The sequence below is a fragment of the Lepisosteus oculatus genome, chromosome 1, assembly GCF_040954835.1.
Source record: "Lepisosteus oculatus isolate fLepOcu1 chromosome 1, fLepOcu1.hap2, whole genome shotgun sequence".
NCBI classification, from domain to species: domain Eukaryota; kingdom Metazoa; phylum Chordata; class Actinopteri; order Semionotiformes; family Lepisosteidae; genus Lepisosteus; species Lepisosteus oculatus.
The window spans coordinates 32,387,107-32,404,337 of NC_090696.1; the positions used below are offsets into that span (position 1 = coordinate 32,387,107).

The 17,231-nt window shown below is 35.7% G+C and overlaps 2 protein-coding genes across 2 annotated transcripts; both read left to right on the forward strand.

Moving 5' to 3' along the window:
• The first annotated feature begins 281 nt into the window (after nt 1–281).
• On the forward strand, nt 282–911 carry LOC102691929 (olfactory receptor 1P1-like). The gene has a single exon (XM_006629749.3). The coding sequence runs from the start codon at nt 282–284 to the stop codon at nt 909–911; it is 630 nt and encodes a 209-aa protein (XP_006629812.2).
• A 15,690-nt stretch (nt 912–16,601) lies between these two features.
• On the forward strand, nt 16,602–17,231 carry LOC102692132 (olfactory receptor 1P1-like). Its single transcript, XM_006629750.2, has one exon. The coding sequence runs from the start codon at nt 16,602–16,604 to the stop codon at nt 17,229–17,231; it is 630 nt and encodes a 209-aa protein (XP_006629813.2).

Consider the following 17,231-nt stretch of genomic DNA (forward strand, 5'->3'; position numbering starts at 1 on the left):
ATGTCATAATTCCTATTCAAGTCATTGTCTTCATCATTGGCTTTTTAGCAAACAGCATGGTCATTCACATTGTTTCTACAAGGAGCTCAGTGAGAAATCCGAAAAATGTCCTTATTTCTCACCTTTGCTTGGTTGATCTTTTTGGACTCCTAACGTTCTCGCCTTATTTTATCACCAGATTTTCCATGTCTAGCACAGAACCCATTACTTTGAATTGGTGTCTCATACAATACTACTTCTTAAATGTCTTCACCTGCATTGGGTTGTGGATGGTGATATTCATGGCGATTGATAGGTTTGTTGTGATCTGCTACCCTTTCGACTATGAGATGAAAGTCTCCAATGACCGCGTCCATAAGTTCATAGTAATCTGCTGGGCTTTTGCCATTGTTTATCCCATGTTTTATATTTTCCCCTTCGTGGGTCATAAGCCCTGCTATCTTATTACTTCTAGCAGCTTTCTGTGCACAGGGGCTGCCTTGGAGGCTAGCCCATGTACTGTGTCTATCTCGGTCTTTCCCAGATACTACAGGCTTTTCATGATTGCTATACACTTAGCAGGTGGCCAAATAATTGTTGCTGTCTCTTACATGAAAATTCTGAAGGAGTCCCGCAGTGCTCGTCTCACTGAAGCATCAAGGAAGGCAATGTACACTGTTGTCACACATGGCATTGTGCTGTCAATTTTCTTTGGGAATGCCTATTTGTTGTTTGTGACTGGCAGCTTGGAAATAAAGGACCCGGAGAAGAATACTGTCCTCACAGGTATCCGTCTCTCAGCCGATCTGCTGTATTTGAACATTCCTCCAACCCTAAACCCCATCATTTATGGCCTGAGGAATGAGGAAATGAGAAAGGAGATTTTCAAAATGCTGAAGAGGAAGCCCAAGATCAAGCCTGCTGGATCATGATTAAGATAAAACATATCTTTGGGAGCACTTCCAGGTGTGTTTAAAAGGAGGTATTTTCACTGAAATTTCTACTCATTCCCAAATAAAATATCCATAGATACAGATTTTGCTAGCTGTAAGAGTGAGTGCCTAAATTATAGTTTCCTTTTAAAATTTTGTCAACATTAAGGGAGGTAGTTATTGTTGTGCGGTTTTAAGATAAAACATGGAGCAAAATTGGCACTGAAAAAGTTTATCAACAATATTAATACTGCCATTCTGTATGACATTAAAGGAATGCACTGAGCAATGCATGAGGATGGTTGTTAAGCAAACTTTGCTTAATTTGTTCAGTCTCTGTTTTTGTACATTAATGTCAAATTTGTCAGACATTTTAGAACTTTGTCTTCTTTTATGTTTTTACCCTACTTTGTACTTTTTATGGTAAAGGTATATGCAACCAGTCTTACTACAAAATTAAGAATATGACTTTTAATTTGATAAACATTTCCTTCATAATATTTTGAAAAAGGAATTGATGGGAACTGCACAATAACTAGCACCATATGACATTCCCTGTATGACAAGAAAACAGAATGAGATACAGAATTAAGTAACGCATCTTAAAATACTTATCACTCAAAAGGTTATGGGCTGTGAAGCTTGAAAGTAAAACATTTTACCATGAATTGCAATCTTTTTTTAAAATATACTTTTAAAGCAATGCTATGGGACAAATAACACCCTCTGGTTTGAGAGTTTCATTTTGCTTTGGTATGAGATTTCTTTCACTTTTCGTGGTGGCTACTCTTGAAATATATGCTTATACAGTATATTATACTCAAACAAAATAAAGACAATTGCCTGTATTTTATGCTGCACATAAACAGAGTATATTATTTGACACTCCAGATGTTAGCTTAAAACCATTTAGAAAATAAAAGGATGATTCATGCTTGTGTCTTTATGTGTATTTTCTTGATCATGGAAGAGAAAATCTCTTCTCAGAGTAGTTTATTTTACAGCTGAAGGTAAAACTGATTAAGTATCTGTACATATGGAATGTGGATACTGAATCTTCATCTTAGTTTTGTGAATTCAAGGTTTTATGGAAGGTTTTGGGCATAAATAACTGTACTCAAAACCAGATTGAGTCAAACGATACTTGAAGCTTATAATACAGTATATTACTATACAACCTGGTAGTATACATGTAGGCATACATCTTAAGAAAACAAAACTCCCCTTATTGAGATATAACTCAGATATTGTTAGAAGGAAAATTGGGTGTTGTCTTGCATGTCAATACTTAGACCAAATAATGTACAAAAAGAAAAATTGAATACATTTTATATTAGTTTTGTAGAAATATCTCTTTTCTAATGTATTAATATGCATTAGCTGTAAAATAAAGCATTAAATCTTTCCTTCATAATTTTAGTTTGAAAGGGTGTTTTTTTTGGTAAATCCTAAAACATGGCTTAACACAAAACATTATATTTGAAATCCTGCCTCTCAGAACAATCCATGTGATATTCAAATTACTCTGGATGCAGAAAGAGGTTGGACATGTTTTGGCAGAAGTGTCAAAAATAAACACAGTCCTGGTCTTTGTCAAGTAAAGTCTAGTTTTGTTTTGATTAATATCTTATACTGTAACAAATTAGCCGTTATCCATCAGAACCCTTTGGTGCTGAACCACTTAGAAGAAAGTGCTGTATTGGCACGTAATTCATAGACAGCGAACTCCAAGTTAATTATAAAAGCAATATAGAGAATTAATCAAAGATATGGAATACCTTTTTCTGATTTATATGACAACTAACAATAGCTGAACAAGCTTCTGCTTGATAATTACAGGGGCAATTCTAATAATTCTGTCCTTCTGAAATTTTAAGTAGATCAGCATGCAGTTCTTAATAAAAGTGCTGTTGCTTTACTGTTAGAAAAATGACATTTTAAGTAGCTGTGACTTAAGAGAGTAAATATATTATATAGAACTACAATTTAACTAATATTGTATGCATACAAAATTTATTGAAGAGCATGGAAATCCTGGTCTGTAACACTGCAGGCATACCACACAAAACACACATTACAGTCCCAAACAGGCTTCTGCAGGCAAGTTTATTTCGAATAAGTAATAGGTTTATTCCATGCTGAAAAGAGAAGAGAAAACACATTTCAGCTGTGAAGCCTTCTTCAGGTGTGATGCAGCTACCGACCTGAACTACTTCTTTATTTATTTGTGTTTTTAAAGAATATAGATGTTTTTCACTGGACCTTATATGGTGTTTTTATGTTCACTAAATTTAAAATGTAAAAACCAAGCCATAACCAACTATCCCCCAAGAAAATAAAACTAAGAAAAATATCCGCAGATAATAGATGAATGTAATTCCAGTTATTAAATTTAAAGAACAAAGGTACTCATTACCAGGTTAATTATCCATTATACAGAGTAGTTCACGTAGGTAGCTGTGTCAGCATGCGTAGGCTGCAAAGGAACAGGTAACACAACGTTGTGTTTCCTTTCTTTTCGTTTCAGCATGGAATAAACCCGTAACCTGTTCCTTTGCATTATACAGAATAGCTCACACTAAATAAATAGGTCATCGTAATCTGTACAAAACCATTAAAACTTCCTTTTTGGGATTTTAACAATTTTGCAACATTCTTTTAAGACTGTCTAATGTACTTCAGAGCTATTTTTATGACAAGAATAGAAAAAAATAGTTCTAGTCTTTAGTTTGAACACCTTTATTTGTTAAAATGTTTTTATGTTTTAAAGTTCTTTCCACCTTTAGTGCAGTATTTTGTGCACCTACAAGAGTTAGAAAGAATTTAGACAGTTTCCATGTCCAGTATTAGAATGAAGGCCTTCAAAACATTATCCATTAAGATCTCTCCAATACATGATGAAGTATATCCCCAATATTTTTTGTTCAACAGACTCATTTTTAAACTATTGGTTGATAATTTGATAATCCATACAAATACAATGTGCTCACACAACATGGGTAGCTACAGCTGCAGCCATTCAAAATGAGTTTTGCGTGAAATTATATGCAGTTTAGCGTGGAATACCGCAGTACGTGATTGGCTGGCCAAAATGACCGACAGGTCATTGTTAACCATCAATGTTAAGTATATTAATAATTAAATAAAAACGTGAATTGGCAAACATGAATACTGTCAACAGTTGGAGTAAAAAACAGTTCAACCGGTTTAATTCAATTCAAAACACTTTATCAAGTGAGGCAATTTAACAGATGCCTCAAGACAAAATATTTTGTCATTAGAACCGAAAATAAAGCGATATTAAAAATACTACTAAAACTAAAATAACGTGTCTGGTCATTATTAACAGTATTAATTTAATAATAATTTCAAGCTTCTTGTATCTTTTTCAGTCATTTTTTTCTTTGGTTTTCATTACCTTCGCTTATTAAAACGCCTATTCGAGACACGATTTTTCAGATGTCAATAGCTTTGTGAACAAATGACACAGAGCCTGCAGGTTCAAATAGAGTGATTTGTGAAAAATTTCACAGTTTTTATTTAAACAATATCTAGTACCTGGTTGCATTTTTAGAAACCTTAGTTTGAATAAACCAGATCCCAGGTGCAAGTGACTTCATAACACGAGAAGGCATTATGCTAAATTTTTATGCATCAGTTGAAGCCTTCTGAAGTCTCTAAAAAACATAAAAATGTAACATAACAGTGTGTGGCACAATGGGCAACTGATTCTTTTAATTTTAAAGAAAATCAAAAATAATGTAATGCTCCAGGGTTCACGTGGGTATGCGCCCTTGCTGCTGCTGCCTCAGGTCTGCAACCCACCGTCGGGGACTCGAATCTGGGCCTCTGGCATCACTCAACAGGGACCCAGCCACTTGAGCTAAAGGGAAATCTCCCCTCAGCCTGGCAGCTGCAGTCCCTGCTATTCACAGGGAAGGGCGGGGACGTCACCGCTCTAGTGAGCCAGCTCGAAGAACCTGCAATGGTGGCCTTATATACGTTACACTCTCCCCCACTTAATTCGCCGTCCTCTGCAAAGGGCAATCTCACCCCACTTCTGACGTCAATGTAGGTTGTTCGAGCCAGCTTACCAGTGCGGTGACGCACCAGAAGGGAGGCGTCTTCCCAGCGTCTTCCCAGCTCTATGACTTAAAGTGCCAGAGAGGAATTGCTTGAGCGACATACAGAGCCGGAAAAGTTTGGTGTCGTCTTCTCTGCTTTAACGGTACACTCCTTGTTGAAGAATTTTCACCTTGAACGTTTGCCCACCAGCTAACATGCAGAAGCAAACTGAATACCAAATGTACTTTCAAGAATAGCGATTACAAACATTATAAAAACTATACTTGCTTTATACTTTATGGGGTGGAGCGGTGGCTTTATGGCTACGGATCTGTGCCTTTGACTGGAAGGTTGCTGGTTCAAATCCTGCAGGTAGCAAAGGAATCCTACCCCAGTTGGCTCCCAAGCAAAGCCCTTAACCCAAACTGCTCCAGGGGCACTGTACAATGGCTGACCCTGTGCTCTGACCCCAAACTTCTCTCCCTGTCTGTGTCTCTGTCTCATGGAGAGCAAGCTGGGGTATGTGAAAAGACAAATTCCTAATGCAAGAAATTGTATAGAGCTAATAAAGCAACATTATTATCATTATCAGTTTATTAAAACTAACACTCTATGGGCACTACACTGTGAGTAACGCTGTCCAGTAAACCTCTTTTCCAAAGATTTCACGGGAGCAAGGTCATGTAGCCAATTCACAGCTGGATACAATTTTATCAAGGGGTATTACATCAGTACAACTTCTATGAAATTCAAGTATTTTAAACATTTAATGAAAAAGTAAAAATCTTACAGCGTACACAAAGATTCTAAGCTGATCACAAGGAAAACAAACCACCCGTTTGTTGCTCATAAAAAGTGTTTTTTAACCATCTAAGCCAGTTTTTTACAGCTTTTAAAGTCATGCAATGTTTATGCAGGGACACGTCATTGTATCTTTTTTTATTTCGTTTTAAAAAATTTAAAAAATCGTTTGCCCATCATGTTGATAAGCTGTTCCCCGATTACTGGCAATTGTAAAAAAGAACTCTCCCCCCCCCCCCCTCGTTTAATTTAAAGATTTCCATGAAGAAATCCTTAAAAACAAAACCATCACGTACTGTATAATAATTCATCCAGCTGGTTCCCTGTTGAATGATGCTGACGGAGCAGGTTCAATCCCAGGCAGTGCACTATATAATACAGTTTAAACTTTTATCTTAAGTTCCATGTTAAATTGTTGGCTGATTACATTTGGATTAAGACAAAATATAGATTCTCAATTCGAATGTAAACCTGAAAGAGACACATGTTTACAATAAGCTATTATAGTGGACTATTTTTATGCATTCGGCGATATGAGAAACAAATACAGTTTCTCATATAGCCGATTGATCGCGCTTTGAACCGCCTGGGTGCAGCAAGGTACATTACAGTACTCATTACCACTACAAGGACAATAGAAGTTTTTTTTTTAAAGAAACGAATTTCAAAATGTTTCCAAAACGTTCATATGTAATACTTTAGCTGCTTAGTTATATTAATATGAAATCGGGTAACTATCAAGTGATGTTAAATCACTACAACATTACAATAACAGCAAGTGATGTTCTTACTACATTTTCTTAGAAAAGTATAAAACATAACTTTTTTATATAAGTACAAAATAAAAGCTTCATAATGTTAGAACTGGCACATTAAAACCAGGACCCACTGTAAGTTACCAAGTTAAATACTTTGAAGCATAAAATATTTAAGCATAATTAAATTATGATGAAGGTGGAAGGTTGTATGCTTTTGTGGAACTGAGCAATCTTGTGTATATGAAATATACCAACTTTTTAAAGTTTAACATGATTAAAAGTCTAAACAGTATGCAACTTAAATTCTTAATTGGAAAAAGACCCTCAGCAGTGACTGGGATTTGAGACCATGCATTTTCTGGCAACAGCTCAAATGCTTTACATGATACATTAAGCTTTATTAGCTCCACCTACCTGTTTTACAAGCCAATTCTGGATACTATTATTCCTTTTTAAAAAAACATGTTGCGCTATGTCCACCGCGTTTTAAGGCAGCGTATCTCTCACATTTTGAATGGCTGGACCTGTATATAGTACATTTAATACTGCTGGTTGGACAGCATTCTTTTTCATCCTTAAAATGTAATGCTCTCCATAGTTCTTTTTTAGTAATAAGTAACATGAAATTGCCACACATTCTGAATTACTGTGGGAAATAAAGCCATCTTTAATGGGCTATTTTTCTTTTGAATAAGCAATTATCTATTATCTATTATCTATCCATTGTGCAGCCGATACCGTCGAGCCTCTCCTGGATTCGCTGGTAGGCGGGCTTCTGGGCGTCCATCTTCGAAAGCTGATCCTGGATTGGTAGGAGCGTCTGGCTCTTGTAGGGAAGGGCTGGAACAGGAGGCAGGTGCAAAAATCAAGACAAACAAGGAAGAGCCGGAGTGTCCTTAAGAGGAGGGGCTTACAATCGTGAAAATTAGAGTACAACACAATGCAGCAATCACAGGAAACACATGGGAAAACAAAAGGTTTCAACACTGATGCACACTGTAGATTAGAATCAGTTAGAAGGAATTAATCAGCAATTCTAACATAAATAGTAGCTAGTCAACTGCTATTTAGCAATGAGGAGATATTTATTTTCATTTTTAATTCAATTTGCTTTTTAGCTTTCAGACACAAAATGTGAGAGTTTTCAAACTTTGAGACTAATAAGTATGAATATAGATCTCCAAAAGAGTTTCCAAACATTCTTGCAAAAACAAAGTACAACTGCAGATACTAATTTGTTTTAAAGGGGAACAATTTTGTGGAGTTTAATTGCAGGGTCTCCTAAATAACCTAAGTATGGCTTGAAACTGAAGTATGAAGGCTGGTGTAAAGCAAAGAATAAGCCGCTGGCTGCTGTTTCCTGAAAACAAACAAGGAAGTAAAACTGGATCAAAAAGGTTAACTAGGTGTCACATGATCCTTTTTGACTGAGATGTTCGTTTGAAAGGGCATTTGGTTGCGATGCACTTCCCCGTGACACGCAACATACTGTATGTGTTTCACTTATGAAGACCAGAACCACTTTGAACAGTGCAGTGGAGGCCCAGGCCTTCTTGGATGGTCTTAGTGTGGAGGAAACTAATAGTATTTTTGGTTATCAGGCAGATAGTTTCACAAAATAAAGATACGGTTTGTCTTGGTTAATCAAACTCCCCCTCATTTCACATTAGTTTTCATTTGTAGTCTACCAAAGAGTATAAATAATTTAAATTTTCTTTCTTAATGGTTATTAGAGTTGCGTATATTATAGTGCATGGACTTAATAATGTTTTATTTCTGTTAAGATATACATATACAGCCTTCTTTTTCTATCAATACCGATGCCAGTCTAACTCAGCTTAAGTATACTCTGCTTTTTCCACCCTTCCTTTTTATTTTGCAGTCTTAAATCCTTCACCATGCATTAATGCTCTCAAAATTTGTTTCATTTGTATACTGTCATCAGCTAATCCCCCATGTTATAATGTAGAGGTAACATATGTGATCTCTCTTAACGTTAAAGGTTTAAATCATGTTATTAAATAGCAAAAACATTAGATTTTTTTCTGAAAAAAGAGAACCCCCAGATTGCCTTTTTACAGGAGACCCACCTGTCTGATCTGAAAGACATTAAGCTACTGTATGTGGGAAATCGATGGGACACGTTTTTTTTACTCGTCCTTGAACACTAAGAGCCAGGAGTTGTTATCCTGAAAGACAAGGGCCTTCCTTTCTGACTGTATAAGATAATAAAAGATACTGTGAGATCTTCTGTTCTTATTCTGTTCTCCCCTTCTTAAGTTATTCCTTTTTTTATTGTATAATGTTAGCATGCCCAAAGGAGTTGGGCAGCCAGTTGACCTTGGACCCCTAGAGGTTATTTTTCTCCTTACGAAGGAGTTTTTGGATCTTCTCCTCCATTGTATTCTGGTCTTTTCTGTTCTGTATGCACAAGATGTATGGTCACTTGCTTTGTTAAGTGCCTTGGGGCAACCTTGTTGTGAAAGGCACTATATAAAAATACTTTGAATTGAATTGAATTATTCTGGGGAACTTATACGGTGAACTCTTTACTACTAGGATGTGTTTGTGCTCACTATTCCTTTGAAGCCTCCTTCTTTCCTGGTTTGTTGTCAGATCTCTCCTCAATTCAAATTCCATCGATGCTCACAGGGAATGATTTTAATATTGTTATGAACACAGAGATTGATCAATCCCCAGACAATTTGACTTTATCTAGAAAAAGCTCCAGTCTACTTGATTTCTGCAAGGGCTTAGAGCTCTTTGCCCTTTGGAGGTTGCTTAATTGAAAATGAAGAGATTACACATTTTTTTCACAACCCCATCAATCCTTTTCTAGAATTGACTTTTTCTGGTCATCCAGAATGACCTTTGACAGGGTCCAAAAATGTATGATTGGTGTTCAAACTCTATCTGACCACTCCACAATTACTGTGGCTATTTCCCCTCCTGTCAGGGACTCTTCAAGTAGACACCGGTGCTTAAATCCCATTTTATTGATTTCTTTTGTTTTGTTCTCTTAATCTTATTGCTCTTCAGTGATTGTGAACAACAATAAAGAGAAAAACAACACAATAAAATAAAATGATCAAATTTAAATTTAAATTTTAGTATTTTTGTTAATACTAAGGCCCAGTTTGTTAGCCCAACCCCCAGAAGTAGAAGAGCCTCACACATTATTATTGGCTTCTTGACCTATTGTTACAATTAGCTAGCTTGGAAGATTCATAGACATTAAACATTTAATAAAAAAATGTTTTCAGATAGAGCACTTGCAAAAATAGGTCACTGCTTTAGGTAAACAGTATTAAAGTAAAGTATTGAAGTGAAAGAACAAAACAATACAGAAATCCTGGGCTTTACTCAATATTGTTTAAAATAAATGGACAAATCTGTGATGGTCATCAAGGTGGTTTGAAGGGAAGGTCAAAACTGTTGCCCCACAGCTCCATGGTTCTGTTTCAATTCTAGTCTAAAGTATTCTAGAGTGACCTATGACTCAAAGGGCAGGTAAAAACGATACACAACTGCCACCATACATAAAGAAATGACTCAAAGTAAGAAATAAAATGGATGTTATATGATACGTTGCAATGGATACTGATGAGAGGTGGCCTTTTGGCAAAATGTAGCCCAACTGGTACTTGAAAGAAGACAGTGCATCAATTTCGATATGATTGGATTGTAAAAAACAAACATACTCCCATTACCACTTATATTCTCTGTACTCTGTTTCACTGTTTGTTTGTGTGGAGTTTATTCACGTAAATGTTATCTTTGTGTTCAAGTGGATTTTTGCCAGGTGCTTCTGTTTCCGACCAGCTCCCAGAGGCTAGTTATGTTTGAATCAGAGTCGTGCGCTGTTGCCTTATGCTCCTCGGGCAAGATTTGGATCAACTCTAACCTTAAAAAGATAATTAGCTTTCCAATATTGGATGGACAGAAACCCAATTTATTGCCTCAAAACAGTAAGGAACAAAGAAATTATGTCATCACCTTAGCAGAGATGAAAGTGATTTAAAGCATGAATGAAATCGCTTTTGCTTTTTTTTTCCAAAGGAGTGATATCTCACTTCAAATTTGTTTTGTTTTTGGAATTTAGAATCTACATTGTTAGTTTTTCTAATCTGAGGCACTGACAAAACTAAATGTAAAATGGTGAGAGCTGACCACAATTAAAAGCGTTACAGTATACCCCATTCCCCGAACCAGCACCAGACTAAACAGGCATGTCTACCTCTTTGCTGTCTGCCACTCTTGACTCAGCTCTGAAACAAAAAAAATATGTCATCACCTTAGCAGAGATAAGTGTTATGTACAGCATGAATTAAATCACTTTTGCATTTTTTTTTCGAAGGAGTGATGTCTCATTTTCGATTTGTTTTGTTTTTGGGATTTAGAAAATGCTGTTTACTGTATAAGTGTGTAGTTACAGCTTTCCTTTTTTACAATTTCTCAATTTTAATGTCCAATATTTTATTATTAATGTAATTAAAGAATATCTATTGTTCTTACATTGGTAGAAAGAACATTATCCAAGTAAACTAGCAAAGAAGACTTATAACTATGCTGAACTTTATGATGCTGAAATTATTTAATGGAGGCAGATGCATTGGTGCTGTATTATGGATGGCTTGTCATTATGCATTTGAGACAACTCGTAGATAAATAGCACTGCAACGTTATTCATTCTTTTTTTGTAGCCTAACTAGTAATGTGAACAAATGAAAGTACTTTTTAAAATTATGATGCATTAAGAAAGAAAGTTCTAGTGGATTTTTTTAAAATAAATGAAACAGAAATTAAGGGATAATGTAATGTGTTACTTTGACTGCTTTGAAATACAATTTCCCTGGAGAAATATTAACTTGCGAACACAGCTCATTGTCTTTTCACACTTCTAGTGGCTCAAAATGCCTGGCTCTCAGCAATGCTCGCTCACTTGCCCTTGTTTATTTCAAGCTCTGTTAATGAGCGACTGTTTCTAGAACTTTATTGTTTTGATTACAGCTGATGGGCAGTCCAGTGTCCATTCCCCTGGTACAACATGTGAGATGCAAATATGTATTTAAACCCAGAACAGGAAACACATCATATTCATTTTATTTTAGCCTCAATTCTGAATTAATAATTTCCTATTTTCTAAAAAAATGATATAAACACATTCCCATGAAGTATTATCTTTTTTCACATTAACTGCTTCTTTTACCAGCCTAAAGAAGTTAAACCTTTAAAAATAGAAAATAAAAAATGAATACACAACTGAATACAACATCGGGAGTGATTTTGCTTGGATTTATCTACAGTGTTGATGAAAGGGGTATTATCATTCCCATTTTAGTTTTCTTTTTGTTTCTTGGCTTTTTGGCAAATGGTTTTATCATTTTTATTGTCTACTCAAAAAGCTACTTGAGAACACCAAAGAACATACTGATCTGTAACCTGTGTGCTGTAGATCTTTATGGCATAACTACTACCTGTCCTTACCTGATTATCAGGTTTGTTCTGGGAGATCTTAGCCCAATGGATATGAAGTTATGTTTGTTGCAGTACTATTTTTATGTCACATACAGCTGCTTGTCTGTTTTTATTGTGACCTTGATGGCAGTGGACAGGTACTATGTCATTTGTAACCCTTTCGAGTATGAAATGACAATCACAAATACAAAAGCTGTGCTGTCCTGTGGAATCTCTTGGCTGTTTGCCATTTTTTATCCAATGATCTACTCTTTTCCTTACATTGGACATGAATCCTGCAGGTTGGTGTTGTCCCCCAGCTTCATGTGTACAGGAATCTCTCTGGAAGAAAGTATGTGTATCTCTACCACATTTCAGGAGGTCTACAGACTCTTCATGCTCACAATCCACCTTTTAGCTTGTTTAGCCATGGTGGGCTTCTCCTATGTCAAGATCTTAATGGAGTCTCGGAGTGCCCGTCTCACTGAATCCTCTCGCAAGGCTCTTAATACAGTGGTTACCCACAGCATCGTACTTGCAATCTTCTTTGTTTCATCATTGCTCTTGATTGTTACAGGAAGTCTCCATGCAGACAATGGCAAAGCAGTAATAGCTATTTTGAGAATTGCCACAGATCTAATCTATTTCAATGTGCCTACCACCTTCAATCCTATCATTTATGGCTTAAGAAATGAAGACATAAGGAAAGAGTTTCTTAAGATTTTTAAAAGAAACAAGAACCAGGCTCTCCGCAGTATTATGAACAGCAAGACAAATAACCTGTTTGAATCAGAGAAAATCTCACACTTACTTGTAGCTGTTGGTAAATGCCAGCAGTTTCACCCATTACCAGCTCCTGTCATTAAAGTAATGCCTTGTCCCGGTATATAAAAAGATAAAACATACAAGAATGCCTGCATTGGAGACTTTTTGGAATAAATCACCTCTTGTAAGTGTGCTTGTGGCTAAATTTGATTACACAGTTATTAACAGAATCTGGATATTCAAATGAAATAGAACTGAATAAGGATATCCTTATATTTCTTTTAATCTGGAAAATGGCACTGATGTCATTATAGTTTTTAGCAAATAGAAAATTCAGTTTGCTGTACCTACTGCCAAATAAAAAAAAACATTTTTGTAAAGTGATAAGGAAGAGAAGCAACAGATTTTACTTATACATGGTAAAAGCTAATAATGTGCTAATAATATGTTACCCATGACCTGTTCCAAGAAATTTGAATAATCAGCTTTTTTTTATCACTACCATAAATTGTGATGTCTCAACATCAAGCAGGCAGGTATTATGTCAAGTTTTACGTACTTTCTGTGTATTGCAATTAAGCATTACTTTCATTGTCTGAATAACGACCCAAACACCACAAAGTACAAGAAAATAAAAAACATTTTTTTTCTCAAACAAAAATAAAAAGCCGCTTCCATACTAACTCATTTGTCTTAGTATTTTTACATAATGTCCTCTATTGCTATAAACTCTATACTGTAGTATATAAATAGAAATGTAAACTGGTTCTTGTCCTAGATTTAGGTCATTTTTAATGCTTTGCTGCCCCCATGATTGAAAAAATGCTGCGTAAGGTAAATACTTAAGTTATTGTTTGAAATGTTCTGAGGGAAATTTTAAATATTTAAATCTTTATTAAAATTATTCAGATTCAAAAGAAATAGAGAATCTGTCAGAAAACCATTAAGCTGAATCTGAAATTACAGGTATTGTGATATGCTAAAACAACTTTATGTGAAGACACCACACAGTGCACAAAATATTTTTTAAAAAGAATGATAATCGCTTTATGGCGTCCCATAATGTTCTTAGTCTACGAGCTCGCTGGGGGAAATTTCACCCGTCGTTTTACATGCAGTACTGTGCAGTCAAACCACATTTTATGTCATACATTATAAACACAGCAAATTGATGCGTTCTGATATTAACAATGCAAACCCGAAAAGGCACAAAACTGAAACATTTTCAATCAAATAATTCTGTAAAAATAGCAGGCAAAGTCAAAGCAACGTCAGAAGTGTTTAGACAATATACCCTTGTTAACATGCAATCCACAATGGCTGATCAAGAACAAGACATACAGGTACTCTGTTTACACAGCGCACTTTCGTTTGCCTGTTCTGAAAATACGTAATAGGTGAATAACCTGAAATCGCGAAAATTCCCTGAAATACGTATGTTAAGACGCCAAACCTTATTCAAAAACCGCTTTAATAAAAACTTTGCCTGAACGTGAAATTAGTACAGTATGTTTCTTGTGAATGGCATGCAACAATTTTACAAATGCCGTCATAAACCCTATAAGGAGATATTCTAGAAATAAATGAGACACGGAAAAAGTCTCTATTGGCTACAGCTTTCTGCTTCTTTCAATAGAAAAAAAGACAGACAAAAACATCCTGCTTTAAAAAGGATATTTTATGCATAGATGTTCCTGCTATCGTTATTTAAATCACTTCTCTGAGCTTGTTTAAGGGAGATGTGTAAAGAAACTTAAAATGTGTAAAAAACAAAGGTTGATTACTGATCAAATGAGGATAACTAAAAAAATAAAACATCAATTTGACGGATGATAATATGAAGTTGTTTGCAGAAAGGCATTTAATAAAAGCATAACTTTATGAAGAAACACAGTGTCCTACGTCTTTATTGAGCTATCAAGAATTGTTGGTGGTCCTACATATTTTACTCAAAACAAAGAGCACATCAGGAGCAGTTCCTCACAAATGTTAATGGACTTAAAAAGCAGAGTTTTCTTTTAAGGGAAACCAAAGTATTTAGCAACTCAGGAAAGTGTGAAACCAATTGTTGTGTTTCCCTGAAAAGCAGTAAAGACACACAGTGGATGAAATGAGAAGTGCTGGTCCATTAGCTCGCCCATGGATGATCTGGTCAGGAAGTCACTGGCAAGAGAGTTGTGGGACGCTGGCATGCTCACTGGAGCTCATACTTAGTGATAAGGCAGGCCAAGGCACAGACTTTATCTACATTACAATTCCTTGACTTTTTTCTTAGAGGACTAGGGAGTGAGAGTTACAGAGCAATATTGCTTTTCTATAAGCAGGGGTTAACACAAGTGCAGTTTTCACTAACATACATAATTTAAATGCATATTAAATGAACATTTTACAAGCATTAAAAGGCAAACCAATGTTAAGTCATAATTAAAAGCATACAATTTAAATTCAAGAATGTTAATGTTGTACAGTGCACTACTAAGACTTTATTTAGAATATTGTGTACAATTTTATTTGCCACATTATAAAAAAAAACATTATTGCTCTGGAATCAGTCAAGAGAGGAGCAAACACATTAATTTTTTGCGGTAAAGAAATTTCTCACACTGGCAGGCTGAAGGAACGGAACATTTTCAGTGTTGAATAGAGTAGAATATGTGACATGAAAGAAGTATTCAAAATCCCGAAGGACTTTCACAAATTCAACACAGTGAACCTGTTCAGAATTAAGAGTGACTCTGGAACCAGGAAATACAATTGGAAACGCTATGGTTGTGTATTTAAAACTCAGACAACTATTTCTTTACACAAATGGATGTGGGAGTATGGAACAATCTACCCGAAGTTTTTGCTGAAGGCAATACCAAGCTTCTTTTAAGAAGTTGCTGGATCAGATAATTAGATCAATTACTTTTAACTACTAATGATCTAGATAGCCCAAATGGCCTGTTATTTGTAAAAATATGTTATAATATATTACACATACTGATATATATGTGTATTACATACAGTATATATATAGATTTTAATTGCATGTATTTCATATTATTGTTCAAAAAGATAATACCTTTGTTCCCATAATTATATCTATTGCATTTTTATATGTACTGTACAGATTTCACGTGGAATGTGCATGGACAAATGGCTTTGTTTAAAAAAAACTACAAAATGTAATAAGCACAAATATCAAAACAACAAACAGTTTTCTCCTAAAATATAAAATGAATGTCTTTCAATATATTGGTTGCATGGCAGGACTGACTTTCAAAGAGTTAAAAGTGTTATATGAAGAAAAACAAACCTTACAGCCAATGGCAGATCCCTTAAGGACACTGAAGCAAAAAAAAAATTGCTAAAAGGAGGACCGTTTCAGTCCCTTTTTAATGGTGTGTCATGAATCCAGCGATAGAGTGTGTGGATTCTCATTTTGTTTGACAAATTTCTTTTGTGATGTGAGAAACTAGTGCTGTAATTTTCAATACAATCAATATTAATGGCTGGAAGTGAAGCCAATGAAACAGCTGGATTCCTTTTGCTGGGTTTAGTTTACAGTAGCAAAGTAAGGCATGTCATAATTCCTTTTCAAGTCATTGTCTTCATCATTGGCTTTTTAGCAAACAGCATGGTCATTCATATTGTTTCTACAAGGAGCTCAGTGAGAAATCCGAAAAATGTCCTTATTTCTCACCTTTGCTTGGTTGATCTTTTTGGACTCCTAACGTTCTCGCCTTATTTTATCACCAGATTTTCCATGTCTAGCACAGAACCCATTACTTTAAATTGGTGTCTCATACAATACTACTTCTTAAATGTCTTCACCTGCATTGGGATGTGGATGGTGACATTCATGGCGATTGATAGGTTTGTTGTGATCTGCTACCCTTTCGACTATGAGATGAAAGTCTCCAATGACCGCGTCCATAAGTTCATAGTAATCTGCTGGGCTTTTGCCATTGTTTATCCCATGTTTTATATTTTCCCCTTCGTGGGTCATAAGCCCTGCTATCTTATTACTTCTAGCAGCTTTCTGTGCACAGGGGCTGCCTTGGAGGCTAGCCCATGTACTATGTCTATCTCGGTATTTCCCAGATACTACAGGCTTTTCATGATTGCTATACACTTAGCAGGTGGCCAAATAATTGTCGCTGTCTCTTACATGAAAATTCTGAAGGAGTCCCGCAGTGCTCGTCTCACTGAAGCATCAAGGAAGGCAATGTACACTGTTGTCACACATGGCATTGTGCTGTCAATTTTCTTTGGGAATACCTATTTGCTCTTTGTGACTGGCAGCTTGGAAATAAAGGACCCGGAGAAGAATACTGTCCTAACAGGTATCCGTCTCTCAGCTGATCTGCTGTATTTGAACATTCCTCCAACCCTAAACCCCATCATTTATGGCCTGAGGAATGAGGAAATGAGAAAGGAGATTTTCAAAATGCTGAAGAGGAAACCCAAGATCAAGCCTGCTGGATCATGA